This window comes from Abramis brama (genome assembly GCF_963993115.1).
Source record: "Abramis brama genome assembly, chromosome: 7".
NCBI lineage: Eukaryota > Metazoa > Chordata > Actinopteri > Cypriniformes > Leuciscidae > Abramis > Abramis brama.
In genome coordinates, this window is record NC_139969.1 from 502101 (window position 1) to 527096 (window position 24996).

Consider the following 24996-nt stretch of genomic DNA (forward strand, 5'->3'; position numbering starts at 1 on the left):
CCATGTCATACACCATCTTAGAGCTGCCGATGTAGTCGAAGGCTTCCTGAGAGAGAGAGAACGCTTGCATAAATCTGTTATTAAATAAATCACTTCTACAAAGTCTCCCCTGTGCTAGTGAGTGTTTGAATAGACATGAGCTGTGTGCACTGCACCCTATATACTCTATAATGTGCACTATTTCATAAATAAATCCAGTTATCAGGGTTCGTACAGACACTGTCAAATCACATTCCAGGACTTTCAAAGACTTTAAGCACTACTTTTTAGTTTTGTTGTTCAAGGACTACAATCAGAAATATCATTTCAATAATTCAAGCACTTTTCAAGAACTTCTTCATATAAATGTCTGTTTTCAAGGGTTTTTCTGGACTTAAAGGTGCAGTGTGTAATATTAAGGAGGATCTGTTGACAGAAATCATATTCATATCTATGTTTTCAGTGGTGTATAAAGACCTTACTTAATGAAGCGTTATGTGTTTATTAGCTCAGAATGAGCATTTCTCTCTACACACACCGCGGGTCCGCTTACATCCACATGTTTCTACGGTGGCCCTGAACGGACAAACACGTTTCGTCACTATGTTGTTCTTCGTGTAAAGAAGCTTCAGCTAAAGTCAGCGAATAAAACACTGACACAATGATGAACAAGTGACAATAATATTCGCAATAACATCGTTTTACTGAATAATCAAGTAAACCTCATTTCTTAATTGATCTTTGTAAAGAAACCTCATTGTTTAACTGGCGACTCTCTGCCGTCTCAGACGACGACATCACTTCCTGTCGGCCACCGTAACTTCTGTTGGGTGCAGTTCACAACCTCACCACTAGATGCGCTAAAACTTACACACTGCACCTTTAAAATTCAAAAAGTCAAATTGAAGTACTTTGAACACCTTGTACGAACCCTGAATTATGCATAAAACGCTTTCACTTCTGGCAGGCTGATCAAACGAGTCAAGGAAACGTGTAAACCAGAGCATAACGAAACACTGACCCCTTGGAAGAAGGTGAAGAATATATTGCGAGGGGGCGGAGCCTGTTGAGTGACAGGGTGAAGCGCATGAACGGCAGCCAATAGGCTGACGATCCCAGACACGGTTCCTTCGGCCGCTGGAGCCTCGTCCCAGAAGAACGACCTGCCGTCAAGCTGAGACACAACAACTTTCATTTCTATTTCCTGAAGGATAGTCCAATAAAGTTAGTCCACCTGAGGTGCGCAGACAGAGACCTCCAAGTAGAGGCACTTCAAGAGAGTCCACACACACTCCAAAGACAAGAGTCATCAACGCAGCGAGATAACATCAGTGCTTTACTGAAGAACAAGCAAACGTTTCAGTCATGTGACCTTATCAATGCCATAATCTTAATTTGTGAAGTCACATGGTTACATAGATCACATGATCAACCAAGCCAAGACTAATAAATCATCCAAACACAGTGTCGGACAGCATGATACAGGGAAGAGAGAAAATAAAAATAAATATATATATATATTAAATTGAAAAAGAAGGAAAGAAAGAAAGAAAGAAAGAAAAAGAAAAGTTATATATTAATTACTTAGAAAAAAAGTGTCTGGATGATTTATTAGTCTTGGCTTGGCTGATCATGTGATCTATGTAACCATGTGACTTCACAAATTAAGAGTATGGCATTGATAAGGTCACATGACTGAAACGTTTGCTTGTTCTTCAGTAAAGCACTGATGTTATCTCGCTGCGTTGATGACTCTTGTCTTTGGAGTGTGTGTGGACTCTCTTGAAGAGCCTCTACTTCCTGAAGGAAACACACAATTATGGAAAATGGCCACAAATGTTCAGTCGCCCAGATTAGACAGAACAGATTCTGCTGATGATGTGTTGTTGGTGTGTTCGGTGTGTGTTGTTGGTGTGTTTGGTGTGTGTTGTGGGTGTGTGTTGTGGGTGTGTTTGGTGTGTGTTGTGGGTGTGTTCTGTTGGTGTGTTTGGTGTGTGTTGTTGGTGTGTTCGGTGTGTGTGTGGTGTGTGTTCCTCACCCGTGTGGCTGCGATGACGACGCTCTCGTTGGTCTTGTGGCCCTTGGCGCTGTTGTTCAGGGGTCGAGTCGACGACCACACGTTGAAATCACTCAAAGGGTCGCACAGAACTTCTGATAGGTCATATAAACACACTTCAAATCATCAGCAGACGATAAAACAGAGGCTTAGATGCAAAAAAACACTGTTTGTGCTTAAAACCAGAACAAATATCAGCCAATGGAGTCAGAAACATAATCTTAATAGAAGGCAGTGTTGTGTGTGTGTGTGTGTGAGAGTGTGTGTGTGAGAGAGTGAGTGTGTGTGTGTGTGTGTGTGTACGTACCTGGGTTGATGCTGAAGCGGGTCTGCAGGTCCGTGCGCCTCATGCACGTCACGGTGTCGGTCACGGCGTGCATGTGTGAGAAGAGCTGCATCGCACACAGCGGATACTGAGGAGCACTTCCGTTCACACGCAGGTTATGATCCTCATAACACTACACACACACACACACACACACACACACACACATGTTAGCGTTAGGCATTTTGTGCACTTGTTTTCCTGCTTGAATGTTGATTATTCTCCTCATATTCTCCATTGTTGCGGCTCCTCTCTTCCCAGTCTGTCAGTAACGCTCTGTTTACTTCCTGTCTCTATGAAGCCCCTCCTTCTGAAAAGCACACTGTGCTCTGATTGGTCGGCTGGAGCAGTGTGTTGTGATTGGTCGAGCGCTTCGAGTGTGATTGGGATATGTCCCGCCCCTTACCATAACCGCCAGTTTAACACACTACTAACTAACTCAACCAGGCCCCGCCCCTTTATTCTGCGTATGAATTATTATAATGAGGAATATTGTGACGTGTTCGTTCCCGGGAGAAACTCAAGACTACAATGGAGGCGTTTCAGGAGTTCAGAAACACTGACTCTGATATAGAGAAGAACTGGAGCTTCTTCATGATCATCACACACTAAACACAGATGAACATGAGGAAAAGCAGAACACACACACACACACACACACACACACACACACACCTTTCGGATGACCTGAGTCTGATTCTCATCTTTCAGAGCAAACACAGGGAAAGAGAAGTCTTCATAGGACAGTCCGTTCCCGAGAGGATTCCACGCGGTCACGTTACAGTTCGCGAGTTCAGGCCCGTAATTCGCAGAATACACTCCTGAAACATGAGGAATCCACAATCATACACACACAGGAGATTAAACGGACATGGGAATGTGTGTATTTTAGGAGCTGGTCACCATTTCTTTAGTTTCTCCCCTTCTGTCTCTTTTTCATCACTCAAATTCTGATGTAATAATCAAGTAATTAAATGTCACATTGATAAGAGACGTTGACGTCACATTTCCCTTCTGTCTTACAATATCAATAACACAAACATAAACAGACAGACACACTCACTCACTCACTCACTCACACATCAACTCACACTCACTCACACTCTCACACACATACACTCACTCACACACACATACACTCTCTCACTCACTCACTCACTCACTCACTCTCTCACACACACACACACCTGTATTCTGGTTAGGGCAGGTTGTGTGAGGTGAGAAGTTTTCAGCAAGGCCTGTTTTTGAGACGATCACAGCGACTCCAGACACTCTGGACGAGTTCTTCATTCTCAACATGACCGACCTGCAGGAGAAACACATGAGATCAGACACACACACTCACTCACTCACTCACACACACACACACACACACACACACACACACACACACACACACACACACACACAGCACCTGTTGAAGAAGGCCGTCTCCATGACGATCATGTATGGTGGATGAGGTCCAGTGTTGAGGATCCAGTCCAGATCATCTTCACTCTCCAGAACATGCAGAACTCCTGTATCTCCTGACATCGACGCTGAGAGAAGAACATTACAGTGAGTGAGTGAGTGAGTGAGTGTGTGAGTCAGTGAGTGAGTGAGTGAGTCAGTAAGTGAGTGAGTCAGTGAGTGAGTGAGTCAGTGAGTGAGTGTGTGAGTGTGTGAGTGACTGAGTGAAAGAGTGAGTGAGTGTGTGAGTGAGTGAGTCAGTGAGAGAGTGAGTCAGTGAGTGACTGAGTGAAAGAGTGAGTGAGTGAGTCAGTGAGAGAGTGAGTCAGTGAGTGAGTGAGTGAGTGAGTCAGTGAGTGAGTGAGTGTGAGTGTGTGAGTCAGTGTGAGTCAGTGAGTCAGTGTGAGTGAGTGACTCAGTAAGTGAGAGTGACTGAGTGAAAGAGTGAGTGAGTGAGTGACTGAGTGAAAGAGTGAGTGAGTGTGTGAGTGAGTGAGTCAGTGAGAGAGTGAGTCAGTGAGTGAGTGAGTCAGTGAGTGACTCAGTAAGTAAGTGAGTGAGTGAGTGAGTGAGTGTGTGAGTGACTGAGTGAAAGAGTGAGTGAGTGAGTGAGTGAGTGAGAGAGTGAGTCAGTGAGTGAGTGAGTGAGTGAGTCAGTGAGTGAGTGAGTGTGTGAGTCAGTGAGAGAGTGAGTCAGTGAGTCAGTGTGAGTGAGTGACTCAGTAAGTGAGTGAGTGAGTCAGTGAGAGAGTGAGTCAGTGAGTGAGTGAGTCAGTGAGTGAGTGAGTCAGTGAGTGACTCAGTGAGTGAGTGAGTGAGTGAGTGAGTCAGTGAGTGACTGAGTGAAAGAGTGAGTGAGTGTGTGAGTGACTGAGTGAAAGAGTGAGTGAGTGTGTGAGTGAGTCAGTGAGAGAGTGAGTCAGTGAGTGAGTGAGTCAGTGAGTGAGTGAGTGAGTGTGTGAGTGTGTGAGTGACTGAGTGAAAGAGTGAGTGAGTGTGTGAGTGTGTGAGTGAGTGAGTCAGTGAGAGAGTGAGTCAGTGAGTGACTGAGTGAAAGAGTGAGTGAGTGAGTCAGTGAGAGAGTGAGTCAGTGAGTAAGTGAGTGTGAGTGTGTGAGTCAGTGTGAGTCAGTGAGTCAGTGTGAGTGAGTGACTCAGTAAGTGAGTGAGTGACTGAGTGAGTGAGTGACTGAGTGAAAGAGTGAGTGAGTGTGTGAGTGAGTGAGTCAGTGAGAGAGTGAGTCAGTGAGTGAGTGAGTCAGTGAGTGACTCAGTAAGTAAGTGAGTGAGTGAGTGAGTCAGTGAGTGAGTGAGTGTGTGAGTGACTGAGTGAAAGAGTGAGTGAGTGAGTGAGTGAGTCAGTGAGTGAGTGAGTGTGTGAGTCAGTGAGAGAGTGAGTCAGTGAGTCAGTGTGAGTGAGTGACTCAGTAAGTGAGTGAGTGAGTCAGTGAGAGAGTGAGTCAGTGAGTGAGTGAGTCAGTGAGTGAGTGAGTGAGTCAGTGAGTGAGTGAGTCAGTGAGTGAGTGAGTGAGTGAGTCAGTGAGTGAGTGTGTGAGTGACTGAGTGAAAGAGTGAGTGAGTGTGTGAGTGACTGAGTGAAAGAGTGAAAGAGTGAAAGAGTGAGTGAGTGTGTGAGTGAGTGTGTGAGTGAGTCAGTGAGAGAGTGAGTCAGTGAGTGAGTGAGTCAGTGAGTGACTCAGTAAGTGAGTGAGTGAGTGAGTCAGTGAGAGAGTGAGTCAGTGAGAGAGTGAGTCAGTGAGAGAGTGAGTCAGTGAGAGAGTGAGTCAGTGAGAGAGTGAGTCAGTGAGAGAGTGAGTCAGTGAGAGAGTGAGTCAGTGAGTGAGTGAGTGTGTGAGTGACTGAGTGAAAGAGTGAGTGAGTGTGTGAGTGAGTGAGTCAGTGAGAGAGTGAGTCAGTGAGTGAGTCAGTGAGTGAGTGAGTGAGTGAGTGAGTGAGAGAGTGAGTCAGTGAGTGAGTGAGTCAGTGAGTGAGTGAGTGAGTGAGTCAGTGAGTGACTCAGTAAGTGAGTGAGTGAGTGAGTGAGTGAGTGACTGAGTGAAAGAGTGAGTGAGTGTGTGAGTGAGTGAGTGAGTCAGTGAGTGACTCAGTAAGTGAGTGAGTGAGTGAGTGAGTCAGTGAGAGAGTGAGTCAGTGAGTGAGTGAGTGAGTGAGTGTGTGAGTGTGTGAGTGACTGAGTGAAAGAGTGAGTGAGTGTGTGAGAGTGAGTCAGTGAGAGAGTGAGTCAGTGAGTGAGTGAGTGAGTGAGTGAGTCAGTGAGTCAGTGAGTGAGTGAAAGAGTGAGTGAGTGAGTGTGTGAGTGAGTGAGTGAGTGAGTCAGTAAGAGAGTGAGTCAGTGAGTGAAAGAGTGAGTGAGTGTGTGAGTGAGTGAGTGAGTGAGTGAGTGTGTGAGTGAGTGAGTGAGTGAGTGAGTGAGTGTGTGAGTCAGTGAGAGAGTGAGTCAGTGAGAGAGTGAGTCAGTGTGAGTGAGTGACTCAGTAAGTGAGTGAGTGAGTCAGTGAGAGAGTGAGTCAGTGAGTGAGTGAGTGAGTGACTCAGTAAGTGAGTGAGTGAGTGAGTCAGTGAGAGTGAGTCAGTGAGTGAGTGAGTGAGTGAGTGAGCCAGTGAGTGAGTGAGTGAGTGAGAGAGTGAGTCAGTGAGAGAGTGAGTCAGTGAGTCAGTGAGTGAGTGAGTGAGAGAGTGAGTCAGTGAGTGAGTGAGTGAGTGAAAGAGTGAGTGAGTGTGTGAGTGAGTGAGTGAGTGTGTGAGTGTGTGAGTGAGTGAGTGTGTGAGTCAGTGAGAGAGTGAGTCAGTGAGTCAGTGTGAGTGAGTGACTCAGTAAGTGAGTGAGTGAGTCAGTGAGAGAGTGAGTCAGTGAGTGAGTGAGTGAGTGACTCAGTAAGTGAGTGAGTGAGTGAGTCAGTGAGAGTGAGTCAGTGAGTGAGTGAGTGAGTGAGTGAGTCAGTGAGTGAGTGAGTGAGTGAGAGAGTGAGTCAGTGAGAGAGTGAGTCAGTGAGTCAGTGAGTGAGTGAGTGAGAGAGTGAGTCAGTGAGTGAGTGAGTGAGTGAAAGAGTGAGTGAGTGTGTGTGTGAGTGAGTGAGTGAGTGTGTGAGTGTGTGAGTGAGTGAGTGTGTGAGTCAGTGAGAGAGTGAGTCAGTGAGTCAGTGTGAGTGAGTGACTCAGTAAGTGAGTGAGTGAGTCAGTGAGAGAGTGAGTCAGTGAGTGAGTGAGTCAGTGAGTGAGTGAGTGAGTCAGTGAGTCAGTGAGTGAGTGAGTGAGTTTGTCTGTATGTGTCTGTATGACACTCACACTGGCAGCCGATCTGATGTGTGGCGTTCAGGAGTCGCACACACGGAACCGTGTCGTTGAGTTCAACATAGATCTTCTGTTCCACTGAACTGCAGCTCACACCTACACACAACACACATACACACACACACACACACACAACAATCAGGAGACACACAACACACACGACAATCAGGAGACACACAACACATGCATGACAATCAGGACACGCACACACACACACACGACAATCAGGAGACGCACACACGTCGACGCACACACACGACAATCAGGAGACACACAACACACACACGACAATCAGGAGACACACACACGCATGACAATCAGGAGACACACAACACACACACGACAATCAGGAGACACAACACACACACACACACACGCATGACAATCAGAAGACACACACACACGACAATCAGGAGATGCACACACACACACGACAATCAGGAGACACACACACACACGACAATCAGGAGACACACAACACACACACGACAATCAGGAGACACACACACGCACGACAATCAGGAGACACACAACACACACACGACAATCAGGAGACACACACACGCATGACAATCAGGAGACACACAACACACACACGACAATCAGGAGACACAACACACACACACACACACGCATGACAATCAGAAGACACACACACACGACAATCAGGAGATGCACACACACACACGACAATCAGGAGATGCACACACACACACGACATTCAGGACACGCACACACACACGACAATCAGGACACGCACACACACACGACAATCAGGAGATGCACACACACACACGACAATCAGGACACGCACACACACACGACAATCAGGACACGCACACACACACACGACAATCAGGACACGCACACACACATGACAATCAGGACACGCACACACACACGACAATCAGGACACGCACACACACACACACACACGACAATCAGGAGATGCACACACACACATGACAATCAGGACACGCACACACACACGACAATCAGGACACGCACACACACACACACGACAATCAGGAGACACACAACACACACGACAATCAGGACACACACATATGACAATCAGGACACGCACACACACACGACAATCAGAAGACGCACACACACACACGACAATCAGGGAACACACAACACACACACACGACAATCAGGAGACGCACACACGTCGACGCACACACACGACAATCAGGAGACACACAACACACACACGACAATCAGGAGACACACACACGCATGACAATCAGGAGACACACAACACACACACGACAATCAGGAGACACAACACACACACACACACACGCATGACAATCAGAAGACACACACACACGACAATCAGGAGATGCACACACACACACGACAATCAGGAGATGCACACACACACACGACATTCAGGACACGCACACACACACGACATTCAGGACACGCACACACACACGACAATCAGGAGATGCACACACACACACGACAATCAGGACACGCACACACACACGACAATCAGGACACGCACACACACACACGACAATCAGGACACGCACACACACATGACAATCAGGACACGCACACACACACGACAATCAGGACACGCACACACACACACACACACGACAATCAGGAGATGCACACACACACATGACAATCAGGACACGCACACACACACGACAATCAGGACACGCACACACACACACACGACAATCAGGAGACACACAACACACACGACAATCAGGACACACACATATGACAATCAGGACACGCACACACACACGACAATCAGAAGACGCACACACACACACGACAATCAGGGAACACACAACACACACACACGACAATCAGGAGACACACAACACACACACATGACAATCAGGATACACACAACACACACGACAATCAGGAGACACACACAACACACACACGACAATCAGGAGACACAACACACACACACACACACACGCATGACGATCAGGAGACACACACAACACACACACGACAATCAGGAGACACAACACACACACACGCATGACAATCAGGAGACACACAACACACACCCATGACAATCAGGAGACACACAACACACACCCATGACAATCAGGAGACACACAACACACACACACACCCATGACAATCAGGAGACACACACACAGACACACACACACACACACACACACACACACACACACACAGGTATAAACACATGATAATAAAGAGATAATAATTGTCAGCAGTTTTATGAGGTAGATCATGATAAGTTATGATAACACCACTGTACTTTCATACATCCCCTGATCCTGAATCAGCACGAGCACGAGCACGAGCATTACAGTATTTACATGTTCCTCAGAGGTACTTTACAGAATATAGCGTTGTTACCATGGTAAAAGTAAAAGACACAGGCTATTTTACCATGGTACTTTTGGTAACTTCTTTGTTAGTGTTGTGTAAGCGATTAGACTCGTCCAGTCACTAATTCTACGGTAGATTAACATCATCATACGGTTATTATGATGTAAAATTACTGTGAATATATTAATAATACAAATCTATATTTATAACGGAATTTATCTTAATTTCAGGCCTGAACGAGTGAACAATGACCATCATCTCGTGACCGCAGAAACACACAATTAAACATAAAACAATATTTTTAATACTCACACGTGTAAAACAAAGCGATAATCAGAAGTTTAACGCAGTTTATTGATATTAAATCTTCCATCTTCCTCATTTACAGACTCGCAGTGTGAAACTGAATCAGCGCTTGTTTTCTTCCGGTTCCGCCTCGCTTGTTCGGCGCGTGAGACTCAGTGATGACGCGGACCCACAGCGACACGCGCCGGCGGAAGTGCGTCATTACAGCAGATAAGAGCGCGAGATGTGTCTCTCAAAAGATTCTGGAAAATTTGGAAATCTATTTTAGTCCTAAATGCGCACACAAATAAAAACATGCAGTTTTTTAAACAGTAAACTTCTGCTTTCTTAACAGATTCAGAGGGAAAGTGGATTTAGATTCAAGTCCATATGATTCCAAAAGCACAAACCCACATTCATTCATTATTTCTCACATTGTGTGGCATATTCACCCTTTATTCAGATATTATTAAAAATGTGTTATTGCGTAGTTGTGCTTGGAGTCGATTGTTTTATTTGTGATAACGCAATAAAACATGCCAAAATGTGTGACATAATTTTTGTCCAGGCTGAAATTATGAACACATGCAAAACAAGAGAACCAACCAAATATTAATAACTGATTGTTGAAGTCAAAGTATGTTTTTTTTTTTTTTTTTTTTGTCTTTCAATGCATTTTCTTTTTTTATTACTTTTTTGCCAAATAATTTAGTCAGATAAATACCTTATGTTATGATTTGCTGGTCAGTAAAACACGCCGATAGAGAATTAAACATATAGACTTTTATTAATTGACACTCAGGAGAATAAAGGAACAGGAATGATAGACACTAACCTAATATGCAATATTAATGCAAGATAAAACACTGGGGAGAACAAAGGGCTTAAATACACAGAGTAGTAATCAAGGTAAAACAGAACATGTGCGGGATTAATTAGCAAACAAGGAAACCAGCTATGAACGCAGGCAACCGGGAACAGAGCAAACAGAGAGAAACCGAAACCGAAACAGAACATTCACGTTACACCGTAACCAAGTTCAGTGTATTAAAGGGGTGGTTGATTAAGATTTCACTTTTCTAACTTTAGTTAGTGTGTAATGTTGCTGTTTCATCATAAACAACATCTGCAAAGTTACAACGCTCAAAGTTCAAAGCAAAGGGAGATATTTGCTTTTACAGAAATCGCTTTTTAAGGACTACAACAAACGGCTGGTAGAGACTACACCACATTCCTCCCGGGTTAGTGACATCACCAACCCTAGAATTTACATAAACCCCGCCCCCGGAACACGATTTATAGATTATCAAGACAGAATATGCTAATCAATGACTAGAAGATAACTACACATCAGCTTCATAAACTCCATTCAGAAATGTCCTGTTGCTTCTACATGTTGTCACTTCTTCTAGAGTCTCTCCATCTTTGTCTGAATCCGGTTTGAACATAAAAGGCTAAAAGTTTTTAAAATTTTCAGTGCAGGTTAAACCAGAGCCCGTCTACGGAGAGCCTGCCCACTGCCTATTAAGTCCTATTGTACCAAATTTTGGTTGTAGTTCCACCAGAGCTCCACTGGGGGCGCTCGCCCATGAGTGCAGAATGAATGGGAGTCTATGGAGCTAGACGGCTAAATTTCTCTCTTTCACCCGAGGCCCAAGTGTCAAAATGATTGATGGCTTCCGGTCGCCCTTCCGGCCTGTATTGTTATGGACTGACCTATTGACCCTACCTATCCCTTCGATCATGTGTTTTGACAGGTTGCCCTTCCGGTGTCTTTCCGGCATATGTTGTTATGGTTTGCCCTATTGACCTTGCTAGTCATTGATCATGTGATTTGACAGAAAGTTTTGCCCTATTTGAACCTTTTTATCCCTAGATCATGTGATTTTGACAGAAGCTTTGGGTGTTTTTATGACAGAAAGTTTGAAGGCGCTGTTATATAGATGTGTCAGCATCTCCTCCGCATTCCAGAGTGCATTGTATATAAATGGGGTCAGTGTGTTCTACAACCACCACCACTAGAAACATGAGCTACATGACCATGGACGGTTTATCCTCCCCTCAACCCCCAGAGACGGGGCTGACCAGCAGGATGATGGAAAGTCTGACTATGGCACCGAGAAAACCTTTTGGTCACGTCCGTTTGACAAATTTTCTCCATGAAATTTCGGAATGGACTAAAGGTGAATTTATGATGAGTAGTAACCGTGTATTCGGGTACAAATTTCACAAACCAGCTCGAGTTGTTACGCTCTACACCACTGACGGTGTCGGCGAGTTTCAGGCTGGGGAAGACGTGTGTCTGGTATTTCCTGAAAAAGACTGGTCTCTCTTCTACAAACGTGTCTGGAAGGATCTGAACGACGGTGGCGAGGAGCCTTTGTACGTGGGGGAGTGGGACGGAGTAACCCCGAATGTCCGGGACCGCGTGGTAGGTGACCATACTCAAAAGAAGCCGAATGATTCTGTTTTCATATTCAGCTGTAAAGACAAGACAAAGCTCAACAACACTCGGCCTGGGCACATCCTGCCTAACGAGCATCACGATCTGTATGAAATGCAATTTTTGTTCAAGTGGTGCGATCTGGATCTGTTGAATAGTGTTTTTTCAATCATCAACAAAATGTTCAAATGGTGCGACATGCATGACGGATACAACAAAATCAAAGTGCAGCTGTTCCACCCTGAGAGATGCGCGCGCAGCAGTACATACGCCCTGCCGTCCCCGCCCATTCACTACAGCCATCATAAAGCTCGACGACCAGACCCTCCCGTCGTATATATAAATCATGACTGAAGCACTCCAACCCCCCCCACCCCTTTACTACAACGACCATAAAGTACAGCGACCAGACCCTCCCAAGCAGCATTTATAAATCATGGCTGAGGACGACACTTCAGAACCCGCTCATGTGTGCAGCTGCGGTATCTCTTTCGGTAGCATTCTCGACCCTCCCGACGACAACGCATCCCTACATATTCTGACTGACGTCTGCGGACCATCGGGCCTCCACAACGACTGGGCCCCGGGTAAAACTATCAAACGTCGCGTAGACTTGAAATCGTGCTTTGAAAACGATTGGGCTCCGGGTAATATTATCAACCCTGAACCCTCTGACCTCCAAAACGACTGGAGTCCGGCTAAATCTACCAAACGCAGCTTAGACTGGGATTTGGGGATCGAGTGCGACTGCGATTGCACTAAACCTTCACCACCACTAACATCCAGCAAAAAGGATGGATGCGACAGCGGTCCGGGTAACAATATCAAGCCCGACAAAGACTGGGATTTTGGGGTCGAGTGCGACCGTCCCCACGGGACAGACAAAAGTTTCGGGATCCATAACGATCGGGAATCGTACGACACATCTACAATCGACCGGACCCTGCATCATGCTAATCATGGCTTCGACGTCACAGATGGGTGTTTCAGTGACGTGGGGTTCAAAATCATAAAAGCCGCGACCGTGAGGGGTGTGAGATTGATCATCCCAGTCAACTGCAACATTCCTGCCTGTTCGACCCCACCTAACTACTACTTTGATACACATTTTGATGAACTTTCAGGCAAACTGTTTAAACCCTTTTTTCATTCCATCATCAGTATCGTGCTAAACCGGTGCGGGTTAAAATCTCATGTGTACAACATTCAAATTACTAGACAAAAAATTATATCAAATATATTAAAATGATATATAGGGGTATAGCACCATAGACCTCCATTCATTCTGCACTCGTCCTGTGAGCGCCCTCATGTGGAGCCAGAGTGGAACTGCACTCGTCCTGTGAGCGCCCTCATGTGGAGCCAGAGTGGAACTGCACTCGTCCTGTGAGCGCCCTCATGTGGAGCCAGAGTGGAACTGCACTCGTCCTGTGAGCGCCCTCATGTGGAGCCAGAGTGGAACTGCACTCGTCCTGTGAGCGCCCTCATGTGGAGCCAGAGTGGAACTGCACTCGTCCTGTGAGCGCCCTCATGTGGAGCCAGAGTGGAACTGCGACCCGTTCCGAAGCCGGAAGTTAACTGAGAGTGGAAGCTCTCTCCTTATTAGACATTCTCTGGGTAAAATGACATGAGCTCTTGAAGCTCCGCCCCCTGTGGCAGGAGCAGCTGCTCATTTGCATTTAAAGGAACAGACACAAAAATGGTGTGTTTTTGCTCACCCTCAAAAAGTGACAATTTTAACATGCTATATAAAAATATCTATGGGGTATTTTGAGCTAAAACTTCACACACACACTCTGGGGACATCAGAGACTTATTTGACCAAATACAACTTTTGATTTGAAAAAATGTATTAGTACATGTTGAAATTAACATTAGCATTCATTGTTAGTTCATGTTAACTAATGTCAACAAATTAAATCTTAGTGTAAAATGTTAGCCAAGAATTCTTTAAAATCCTTGAAGAGTACTTTGCACCCAAAGCCGCTGATGAAGTCTTTACAGTCTATCATGAGGCTTGATTTCTGAACTCTGGATAAACGGATCACTGAATGCAGCAGTGTGTCAGAGTCGCCAGCTTTACAGATGCCGCTTTCACTGCAGCTCCAGCAACCGTCCCAAAAAAACCCCCGCTTTCTGCAGCTCCGAAGCCGAGCAAGCTGCACAAATACCCGAAAGACAATCCGGCTTCCACAGCGGGAGCCGCAGGGAACAGGAACGCCAGGAGCGCGGGTACATACACAGCTCCAGCCCCCAGCATAAACAAGGACAGCATAATCAGCAATTTAATATTATCTTCAGAAAGTTCATCGTTCTGCCCTTCTTCACTCAGTCTTCTCTGCTCCTCTTCTTTCTTCCAGATTTCCAGGTCATTCTTCTCTTTCTCTTTTCTCTCAGTTCTCTCCTCCTCCTTCTCCTCCTCTTTATCCAGCAGTCTTCTCAGTTTCTCCTTCTCTCTCTGCAGAGATGCTCTGTACCGCTTCAGTCTGGCTGGGATCGGTCGCACATTCTGCTCTTCTTTCTTTATATCATTCTCTATCTGATCAATCCTGCTTTTTATGTGTTTCCTTTTTCTCTCTGTGTCTTGCCGCTCTTCATTCATGGACACAATAAACGAACGCCATCGATCATCAGCCAGTTTCCCCACCTCCTTCTCGATTTTCTTCATTCTTTCAGCCATCCTAGCATGTGTTTTCTCGTCTATTATCTTCTGGGCTTCCTGCATTACCTCTGAGATGTGATTGGTGAAGTGACGGTTGTGATTTCGAGCGAGTATCTCATCAACTCTCTGCAGGAGTCGACTCACCTGATCCGGGTTTGTAGGGTTTGTGTTGTCAAAAGCCACGAAACGCCTCCCAAATCTCTTCACGAGCTCCTGCACTTTCTGATCTTGTCTTGAAATAAACCCTTCAATGGATTCTCCTCTGAGTTTATCCGCGTGGGAGAATATGAGGATGGTGTGATGAGTGACGTCCTCCTGAAACATCTCCAGAATAATTTCTACGGTGCGCTGCTGCTCCTCTGTGAACCGCTCTATCGGCACCACCAGCAGAAACGCATGAGGACCCGGAGAACACAACGCCAGGCAACGGATTACTTCTTGTTTGAATTCGTCATCTGTCAAATCCGTGTCAAAAAACCCAGGCGTGTCGATAACAACCAGCTCTCGTTCCTCCACCGTTGCTCTCTCTCTCTTGCACTCTTTAGTGACCGAGCTCATGCTCAATCCGTCATCAAAGCACTTCTTTCCCAGGATGGTGTTTCCCGTCGCGCTTTTCCCTGCGCCGGTTCTTCCCAGCAGAACCAGACGCAGTTCGCTCAGCGCTGGAGAGGGTTCACCGTCCGCTCGTGCAGGTTTCCTCTCATTGGAGACACTGTTGGACCTTTTCCTCAGATGAACATTAGGAACACTGTTTGCTCCTGAGGAAAAAGTAATCCTTATTATTTATTGTGATTATTATGTGTTTGTATGTATCTTACACACACACACACACACACACACTCACTCAGTCACTTTCATTTATAAGGAAACACCAGTACTGTGTTTAGGCTTGGTCTGTAGAGAATTACAAACCTGCGCACATATATTCAAACGCTCATAACTATAGAGCCAGTTCTTAATGCGCATGTGAACGCCATCAGCGTTTCTCACAGGTTCGCGTTTAAAGTCTGTGTAGAGAGAATGGTGTCGTCTAGCGGCCCCTAATTTAATAACAAATGATCGTTGCGACGGAAGCAAATCAATCAAAACTAACTTTAGCTGGAAAATAACTTTATTAAAGAACCGCTATAAAGCCAAAACAATCTCTGTTACCTTAAATTCTACGTTTATCTCTGTAAAGCTGCTTTGAAACAATCTACATTGTTAAAAGCGCTATATAAATGAGGATGACTTGACTTTACAGGAAAATAAGGGACACTCAAAATATTTGTACTGTATCACACAGTATATGTCATTTCAGGTTCGTATGTGTTTAAAATTTTCTCAGATATAAACACATTTGTTTTGCTTAACCTATTTATGTACAATTTAATTCTAAAAAAGTCACATTACACACAAACCATAGTTCAAAATAATAGCATTTATCTGAAATAGAAAGCTTTTGTAACATTAAACTACATTTTAAAGAAAATAAAGAAAGTAATAGCATACTTTTCCCTCAGGAAGATTTCATGTTTTCTTGCGTGGACGGATGTTGGACTCATGAACAATAATCACGCTGTTTGAATTCACCAAAACTGATTTGCCGAAATCAAAACCCGGCCGGACAGTGAAAGGGATTTGCCGTTAGCGCGAGTCCGGAATCTCCGGATCGAACCGGGAGCGACAGAAGAGGATTCTGTTCGCAAATCAAACAATAATTTGTTATTCGTATGGTCTGATGCGCGTGAGTGTGGGCTGTGGATGATGCGGTCTCGTGATCACTAAAGTGTCGTGTTGCTGTTGTATCAGTCAGTGGTTAGATCAGCGTAGTCTATTTAATCGGGACAAGGGAGAAATAAATTAGACCCAAAATACGGGACGTCTCGGCTAATTCGGGACAGTTGGCAACCCTAACACACACACACACACAGTAAAGTCACTGCCGAAATTTAAGGCCATGTCAAAAAGCACATCTTTCAAAAACTTCCTGGGCGTCTTCATGATGGGTGTTTGATCATTACCTTGTTTTTTGCGTTTAATTTTTTTATTTCCCTCTCTGTATTTTAGTGTTTTTAGTGATTGTGAAGCACTTTGAGCAAAAAGCTGTTGCATTAAATGTGCTAAATAAATAAATGAAATGAAATGAATAATTACCTTCGTTGGACATGTTTTCTGGTGTTTCTTGTGTTGCTGGACTGGTTTTGATGGGCAGGGCTTACAGAAACGAAACGGACCTTTGTTGTGATACTAACGTTACATTACGTAAAACACTCAAGATAAGATAAAAGCACAAAATAAATGCGCTAAAATGGCAGCACATCTACCAATGATGAACTGGTCTGAGCCCGATCTGAGAGAAGCAATGTCTTTATTTAAACAACAAATTAATCTGTAGGCCTACCCGGAATTGAAGATGAGGAAATACCCAGCAAACACAGAACGTTGGCACAACTTAGCCAACCTTCTAACAACGTTTTAACAACATGGCCAAAAGGTTGCTATAACTACATTGTGTAGTGAAGGTTGTTACAGCGTTGTCACAATGTTGACATTAAACCATCGTTCAGGGCCATTGCTTAAGGTTGTGCCAACGGTGTCTTGACAACCACTGGACTACATATGTACTCGTCACTGCCCTGAAGTGGGAAAATCAGCCTTTTAAATTCCAACCACCTGTTGGGCTCATTGTGTTCTCGTTCATCATCGAGCAAGGATACGCGAGTACTGCGTTTAGCCTACCTCAGCTATCAAACACAACCTACAACTTTAATTTCTAATGTGATTAATGTAGCATCGCTCACACTGTTTAGTTTTTCGTTTGATTTTTCCGCTATTTAGTCTCATTCGTTTCTTTGCTCCTCTGGATTTGTGGATGTTTCCCCGGTGACACCTGCTTTCGGCTACTGTCCGCCATACAGACCCGGTTTTGTTCATTAAATGTTCTGATCTGCCTTTGCTTTTTATGTTTTATTTATTATACTTAAAATAAATTTGTATATTCGTTTATTTCTTTTTTCCCCACAAATGTATGACTTGGAAGAGCAATTTGATTAAATGCAGTTTTAATAAAGTTGAATTAACGAAACCTTCTGTCATTTTTACTCTTCAAAGTGTACGCTACACTTGCAGGTGTTGATAGCCCCATTAAATAATAATATAGATAAACAATAAACGATAAAAAGTATATAATTATCTAACAAAATACACCATATAAAAATATTGTCAGAACGTCGTCTCTCAGATGCTGAATGTTGCTACAGCCCTGTCACGTCTTACAATTCTACGTTGTTACAATGTCGCGAGCACGTAGACAGCGACGTTGCCATAGCAGAAATGCAACGTGCCAGAGACGTTGCCACAACGTACATGTTTGCTGGGTAACGGATGCAGGAAAACAAGCTAGGAAAATATGTAGAGATGTGGAGATGAAGGATTAAAACGACTCAATGCAAGCGGGCTCAGTGATGCAGATGAGAGAGGGCCTGACACCTGGTGGAGTTTCTTTGAAGGACAACTAAAGTTAAATGTGAACTTCAGAATCCACACAGGCTAAACTCAAAATTTGCAAATGCAAAAGTGTTCAGCTAGCTAGACGGAAAGCACGGATACTGCCCACTGGGCATTTGATGTCAATTTAACATCAATATGACATCAACATTGATGTCAAAATTACGTCACGAAATAGGTCAAAAATGAAAGTCATATTGACGTCAATGTGTCGATGTCAATTTGATGTCAAGATTTTGACCTCTGCTGATGTCATTTTGATGTTATTTTTATGTCAATTCAACATTTATTTGACGTCATTGATACAGTATGTCATGATGTTGATCCCAGCAGGCACAGGATAAAGACTACAGCGTCGGTCAGACGTTGGAAAATGAAAGTCGGGTTGATGTCTAAATCCAATGTTTGTTTGACGTCAGGCTCCAACGTTAGGCAGTCGTTGAATTTTGGTTGGAATAAACCAAACAAAAAGGTGAAATGCATGGCCGTACACTTATTACCAGCTTCACTTAAAGCTAACCAGACTGACTTTATTTAATGTCCGGTTTAATCAATTGTATTTTAAAGGAGAACTCGGCAACTCTAGCGAACTCTAGTCACTTCTTCGCTGATTTTCCCTTTTGTTGTCGCATGTTTTCCCCACGAGCTCCCCCTACAGCTGTAGGGGCGTATATTTCACAACACGGTCGTAAAAAACTCACTTGCGGCGGCCTCCTCCCCCTCTCTACCGCTGCTCATGTGCGTTTGTTTTGATCGGAGCAAGCCAACTGTATCGTGTGGAGCTATAGCAGAGAATGTCTAATAAGGGGAGAAGTTTCACTCTCAGTAAACTTCCGGCTTCTGAACTGGTTGCAGTTCCACTCTGGCTCCACATGAGGGCGCTCACAGGACGAGTGCAGAATGAATGGAGGTCTATGGTGCTATACACATCAAAATCCACTTTTCTCAGGATATAATTTTTTGTCTAGTAATTTGAATGTTGTATTCGAAAGGAGATGCAAAGGAATTACACATTGCTGGGTGTTAGATTTTTTAGAGTCACTTATTTGCTTTAAAAAGTCTTTTAAAGTGTCAATGACGTCATACACATCGTACGACCAGAGATACTGCTTTACGGCAATCCTTCAGTCACTCTGGTGCGTTCGCGCTCTGCACTTTCTTTTCACTCGAGGCATCGACAACACAGTTGACACAGGCAAACACACAACACAGCTGACACAGGCAAACACACAACACAGCTGACACAGGCAAACACACAACACAGCTGACACAGGCAAACACACAACACAGCTGACACAGGCAAACACACAACACACAACACAGCTGACACAGGCAAACAACACAGCTGACACAGGCAAACACACAACACAGCCGACACAGGCAAACACACAACACAGCCGACACAGGCAAACACACAACACAGCCGACACAGGCAAATACACGTGCTAGAAGAGCTTTTGTTTTGTTTGTTTCTGGTCCCGCTTCGGACGCCACGATGCCATCAAGCGGTATCTCTGGTCGTAATCAGTCCTTCACTGACCAATCAGCGTTCATTAGCAGAATGCTAGCGTGTAATGGGCAACAACAACTCAACTTGTAAGAAATCGAAAGGACATAAGTACTCTCATAAGTACCCTCAACTTTCGACCTATAACCCATGTTGAACTTGCAAAACCTACAATCAAATCTGAGATTTCTCAACGGCAATCGGATGAAAGAGACAAATTTAGCCGTCTAGCCCCATAGACTCCCATTCATTCTGCACTCATGGGCGATCGCCCCCAGTGGAACTCTGGTGGAACTACAGCCAAAATTCGGTACAATAGGACTTAATAGGGAGTGGGCAGGCTCTCCGTAGACGGGCTCTGGCTATAGCCGTTTCTCAATACCAAGTAGGCTACGCAAAGTTCGGACTTGAGTCCTTGGTAGTTCGGACTTGACAAGTTTGACTCAGGAGAACGAACTCCCGAGGACGGGAGGACGCAAGTCCGATAATTCTGAAATGGAACAGCGGCGTACTTGATAGCGTCACTCAGCTCACTCTGGCTACTCCGGTTATCTCTTTATGTATATCTAGGCTACAAATAAAACAAAATATGTTATAAACCACCACTTTGCCTCTTTTCATTTTCATTTAAAAAAACCTTTAACATAATGGCCACACAAATGTGGTTCAGGCAACGCAACTGATTATCTTCACTGCATATTTATAACAACACGAAATATAAAGCACAACCCTGACTCTTTTTTTTTTTCATTTTAAAAATATGATGAATAAAAAACATAATATTGATCATTAAAACTAACATTTAGCAAAAAGAGACAGGGTTGTGTCATTTAATTTTATTATATATGTACATACAGTGAAGAGAATGTAGGCAACATGTAGGCTATAATAAAATATTTTATATGTTTTAAATATATAAAATAAAATGACAACCTTTTTTTGTTAAATGCCAGTTTTAATGATCAATAATAGCCATTCTAAAAGTATAATAGCCTAAAAGGTATAAGAAGCTATACAATAATAAAGCCAACGATTCAGTCAAACATAAGTCAGCTCTCTAGGCTACAACGTTAAAGTTAAATAGAGTAACATTAAATAAAGCTATAAAACGTAACTTTGCCCTCAGCTAAAACGTTTTGCCAGGGAACAAATTATACATTGAGACAAATAAAATAAATAAATCGCCCGTTGGATATACACAAGACGAATGTTAAACCACTAGACTAGAGACAGCCGAGCCAGCGGCAGTCAGCAGCAGTAGCCGAGGAAAGGCTGTTCTCGGCGGGGTACATGAGCGCCGAGCGTCCGATTGCCTGGTTCTCACAACCAGGGGCGTCATGCAAGCCAAAATTCTGGGGGGGCACAATCTGAGACGTTGCAATTGTTTTCTGACGGGTGATATGGATCATGTTAGGAGGGGTAAGGGGGTTTCTCCCCCTGAAAATGTTTAAATTCTGGCTGCTAAACATACCATTTCAATGCAGTTTGGGAGGGACAGAAATACCTTAACGGAGCTAGCAGCAACCCTCCTCTATCTGAGGACTAAGTTAAAGTATCTATTTTGTAAGTTTATGTAAAAGACAGTTTGATGAAAGAAGCTCAAATTCAAAAGCTTTTGAAGTCTACTTCATTAAAGCATGTTTACACACACACTTACTGTACACTTAGGCCTACTACACTTAGGCCTACTACACATGATTTTAAAAACAGTACCATTGCAGTTTTTATGTTATGATTTTAAATTGGTATGTGACCCAAGAACGATCTTACATTAAAGGTACATAAAGGTGCTGAGGTCTGACTTTGTGGTGCTCTGAAATTAAGTTATTTTAATATTAATATGTGATGAAGGACTTTGAAAGAAGTTTGACAGATTTCAGTGCTGAATAAGGTTAACACTACCCCTTTTATTTGAAAATGGTTAATATTTGACAGAAATGTAAAAAAGTAATCAAATCAAATGTAATATGTAACATTACTTTAGTAAAATCATTGAAATACTGTAGTTACACTGCTCATTATTATGTTTCAAAACCGATCAGATAACGTTACTATGGCTTTGTATGGCAGTAACGTTTGCCAACTAGTTTACGGTTAGACTAGGCTAGCTATCGATAACGTTACACTGACACAACTTAAGTTAATGCTCTGAATTCGCAGCTAATATCAGATCCATAACTTTTTGATCAAGTTAAAATTTCCAGGTCAACCACAAATAATCCCACTACCTTTTAATATCATCCGATAACTAATTCAATGCCGATTTGTTGCTTTGCCCACTTACCACTTCAAGACCATCTGTAAAACATTGCCAGCTCAACGTGCGTTCCTATCGAAAGACGCGCGTAGCGCTCTAGATTTGATATACACAGACACCATATTAGGAAAAAGGGGCGGGCTGATGCTGACCGATTTATTACACATCCAGAAGAATACATTTGAGTCGTTATAGGCTCTGGTATATTATGGAGCATAATAGGAATAAAGTTGTGACAAAAAAATTATCAGGGAGGAAAAATCTGAGGGGGCACGTGCCCCCTCACTTTGAATGGGCATGACGCCACTGCTCACAACTCCGAAAACGTCAGATCAAATTTTCAAATAGGCGCTATCTTATGGAGTGAAAACAGTCTCAAAACCTTCCACAAATGCACGCGAGAGATCCACATGCGTGCGCAGCAATCCACAAATGCACGCGAGAGATCCACATGTGCGCGCAGCAATCAACAAATGCACGCGAGAGATCCACATGTGCGCGCAGCAATCCACAAATGCACGCGAGAGATCCACATGTGCGCGCAGCAATCCACAAATGCACGCGAGAGATCCACACACGCAAAGCAATCCACAAATGCACGCGAGAGATTCACACACACAAAAGGCTTGTTTGAGATGAGCAAAATCTGCGCAGAATCGATCACCGGTGATCAGCGCGAGATGCATGCCGGTTAGAAATGTGTCCGAGTGCGGTCCGCCTTGCTCTGATGTCATGCTGACGTATGTCAAAAATCTCTCGCGATCGCAAGGCGGATGTGTCGGATTCTGCAGCCGAGCGCAGTTGCTCTCCACTGACTGCGCTGATCAAAAGCATGATCAAAAGCATGATGGGAAACGACTTGCTGACGACACAGCTTAATGCTCATTGGTTTAAACAACTGTGATGTATTGTTCTTTTTTAAAATGTTTGAATTTAAAACTCTAATATCATGTTTTATGTGTATATTTTATGTGTGAATATTCCCAAACTATCTGACAGTGCGATCTCTTTGGGTTATGCAATTGAATTTTTATAAAAAAATAAAATAAATAAAAACACATATGTCTGTATTAAAGAAAAAAATATTGATAAACATGTATTTGGAATGGAATTAAATAACAAGTACTTTGGGTGTCTTGTTCATTTTATTTATTTTAATATAAAAGCAACAGAACTTAAATTACATCCAGTTTATTAGCAACACCGTGCACGAGCGTGAATATCGTGAATCCCGCGATATCCATCTTTGATCTCACAGGTGTCAGATCCATTGCGAGAAGAGAGAACTGTCCGTCTTGCCTGCGCTTTTTTCACTCCTCCCCTCACTGCAGCCGCCTACTCTCGCACACATTTCAGGCGAGGCTAGGCGCATCTCAAACAAGCCTAAAGCAATCCACAAATGCACGCGAGAGATTATCTCTCTCACACACAAACACAGCGATCCACGAATGCACGCGAGAGATCCACACACACACAGCGATCCACACACACGCAATCGTGCATTATTGTCCTTACTCGCATTGCTTTGCTCACAACACAATTCACAACTTTGCTTTATCTGTACCTGTAATTTCAGAGTCTTTTGCATTGGTGTTCTGCCTTAAAAATGCCCCTGAATATGCGCTTTTGTATCTGTGGAATCTTTTGAGACTGTCGTTCCGCGGCCCTGATTCACAAATGCACACAAGCCTATCTGTCTCATAGACTGTGATCTGTCCCCATTACCTGCAAAGATGCTATATGGTGTCTTCCTCCAGAGGGCGCTAACCGGCCTTCGAGCTGAATCTCCCAAAGGGCTGGATTCATTTCGTTTTCGGACTTAGCGAGACAACTGAAGTCTAAACATTTTTCACTAAATATCATATACATACATGCAAAGGTAGAGTAAAACCAAACCCCTTTTTTATTCTTCAACGTGAAATCAGAATAGGCTATGTAACCTATTAAGAAAACCATACCCCACAGATAACAGGAAAGCTTTAAAGTATTTCTGTAACTGTTGGCAAACTACAAGGCTGTACGTTTTCTTTTGTTTATATAATTGTAGTTCTGAATGTACTTTGTGTAATAACCCCTCCCCTCACACACATATATTAAATGGAAATTAATATATTTTCAGCAATTACCTGTATGTTTTGCTTTCCTTATTTTTAAAGAATGGATGAATGCTTCCACATAATTTAACCAACAAAGTAAAATATTTCTTTCAAAAGAATCCACAAGTATTACCCTCAAGTAAACAATTCTTATGCAAACCATTACATGGAAAAGTTGGAAAGTGAGATTTGCGTCAGTTGCTCCTTTTGTGCTGAATCAGATGAACCAGTTGTTCATCTTTTTTTGATCTGTTCATTTACTATAAAGCTTTAGCAAAAAAAAATCAAAGTTTATTAAGAGTTATATAATAAAAATGGGGGAAAAGTATATTATTTCAACCAACTAAATAATGAGACTGGATGATATACTCAATTCAAGGCAATATTTATTTGGCTGCAACCACAACACAAAAAACACTTTAAATTTAATGGTTCATTAAATTTAAAGTGTTATTACACAAAGTACATTCAGAACTACAATTATATAAACAAAAGAAAACGTACAGCCTTGTAGTTTGCCAACAGTTACAGAAATACTTTAAAGCTTTCCTGTTATCTGTGGGGTATGGTTTTCTTAATAGGTTACATAGCCTATTCTGATTTCACGTTGAAGAATAAAAAAGGGGTTTGGTTTTACTCTACCTTTGCATGTATGTATATGATATTTAGTGAAAAATGTTTAGACTTCAGTTGTCTCGCTAAGTCCGAAAACGAAATGAATCCAGCCCTTTGGGAGATTCAGCTCGAAGGCCGGTTAGCGCCCTCTGGAGGAAGACACCATATAGCAT

At 43.4% G+C, this 24996-nt stretch overlaps 2 protein-coding genes across 2 annotated transcripts in view; both read right to left on the bottom strand.

The window, feature by feature from the left end:
* ncstn (nicastrin) overlaps positions 1 to 9915 on the bottom strand; it is a 20064-nt gene extending 10149 nt beyond the window's left edge. The window contains exons 1-9 of the mRNA XM_084118747.1: positions 9782 to 9915; positions 7115 to 7216; positions 3775 to 3898; positions 3548 to 3666; positions 3036 to 3181; positions 2343 to 2493; positions 2018 to 2130; positions 1001 to 1153; positions 1 to 46 (exon numbers count right to left, since the gene is read on the bottom strand). The exon at positions 1 to 46 is cut by the window's left edge and continues 59 nt beyond it. Coding sequence (XP_083974873.1) covers positions 1 to 46; positions 1001 to 1153; positions 2018 to 2130; positions 2343 to 2493; positions 3036 to 3181; positions 3548 to 3666; positions 3775 to 3898; positions 7115 to 7216; positions 9782 to 9851 — 1024 coding nt within the window. The 5' untranslated portion in view covers positions 9852 to 9915. The remainder of the gene's footprint in view (positions 47 to 1000; positions 1154 to 2017; positions 2131 to 2342; positions 2494 to 3035; positions 3182 to 3547; positions 3667 to 3774; positions 3899 to 7114; positions 7217 to 9781) is intronic.
* A 607-nt stretch (positions 9916 to 10522) lies between these two features.
* LOC311087626 (uncharacterized protein) lies at positions 10523 to 17236 on the bottom strand. Its single transcript, XM_084120974.1, has 2 exons — positions 16996 to 17236; positions 10523 to 15617 (listed from the first exon to the last, which is right to left on the bottom strand). Exons 1-2 carry the CDS (start codon positions 17006 to 17008, stop codon positions 14242 to 14244), a joined length of 1389 nt encoding a protein of 462 aa, XP_083977100.1. The 5' UTR covers positions 17009 to 17236; the 3' UTR covers positions 10523 to 14241.
* Between the last annotated feature and the right edge of the window lie 7760 nt (positions 17237 to 24996).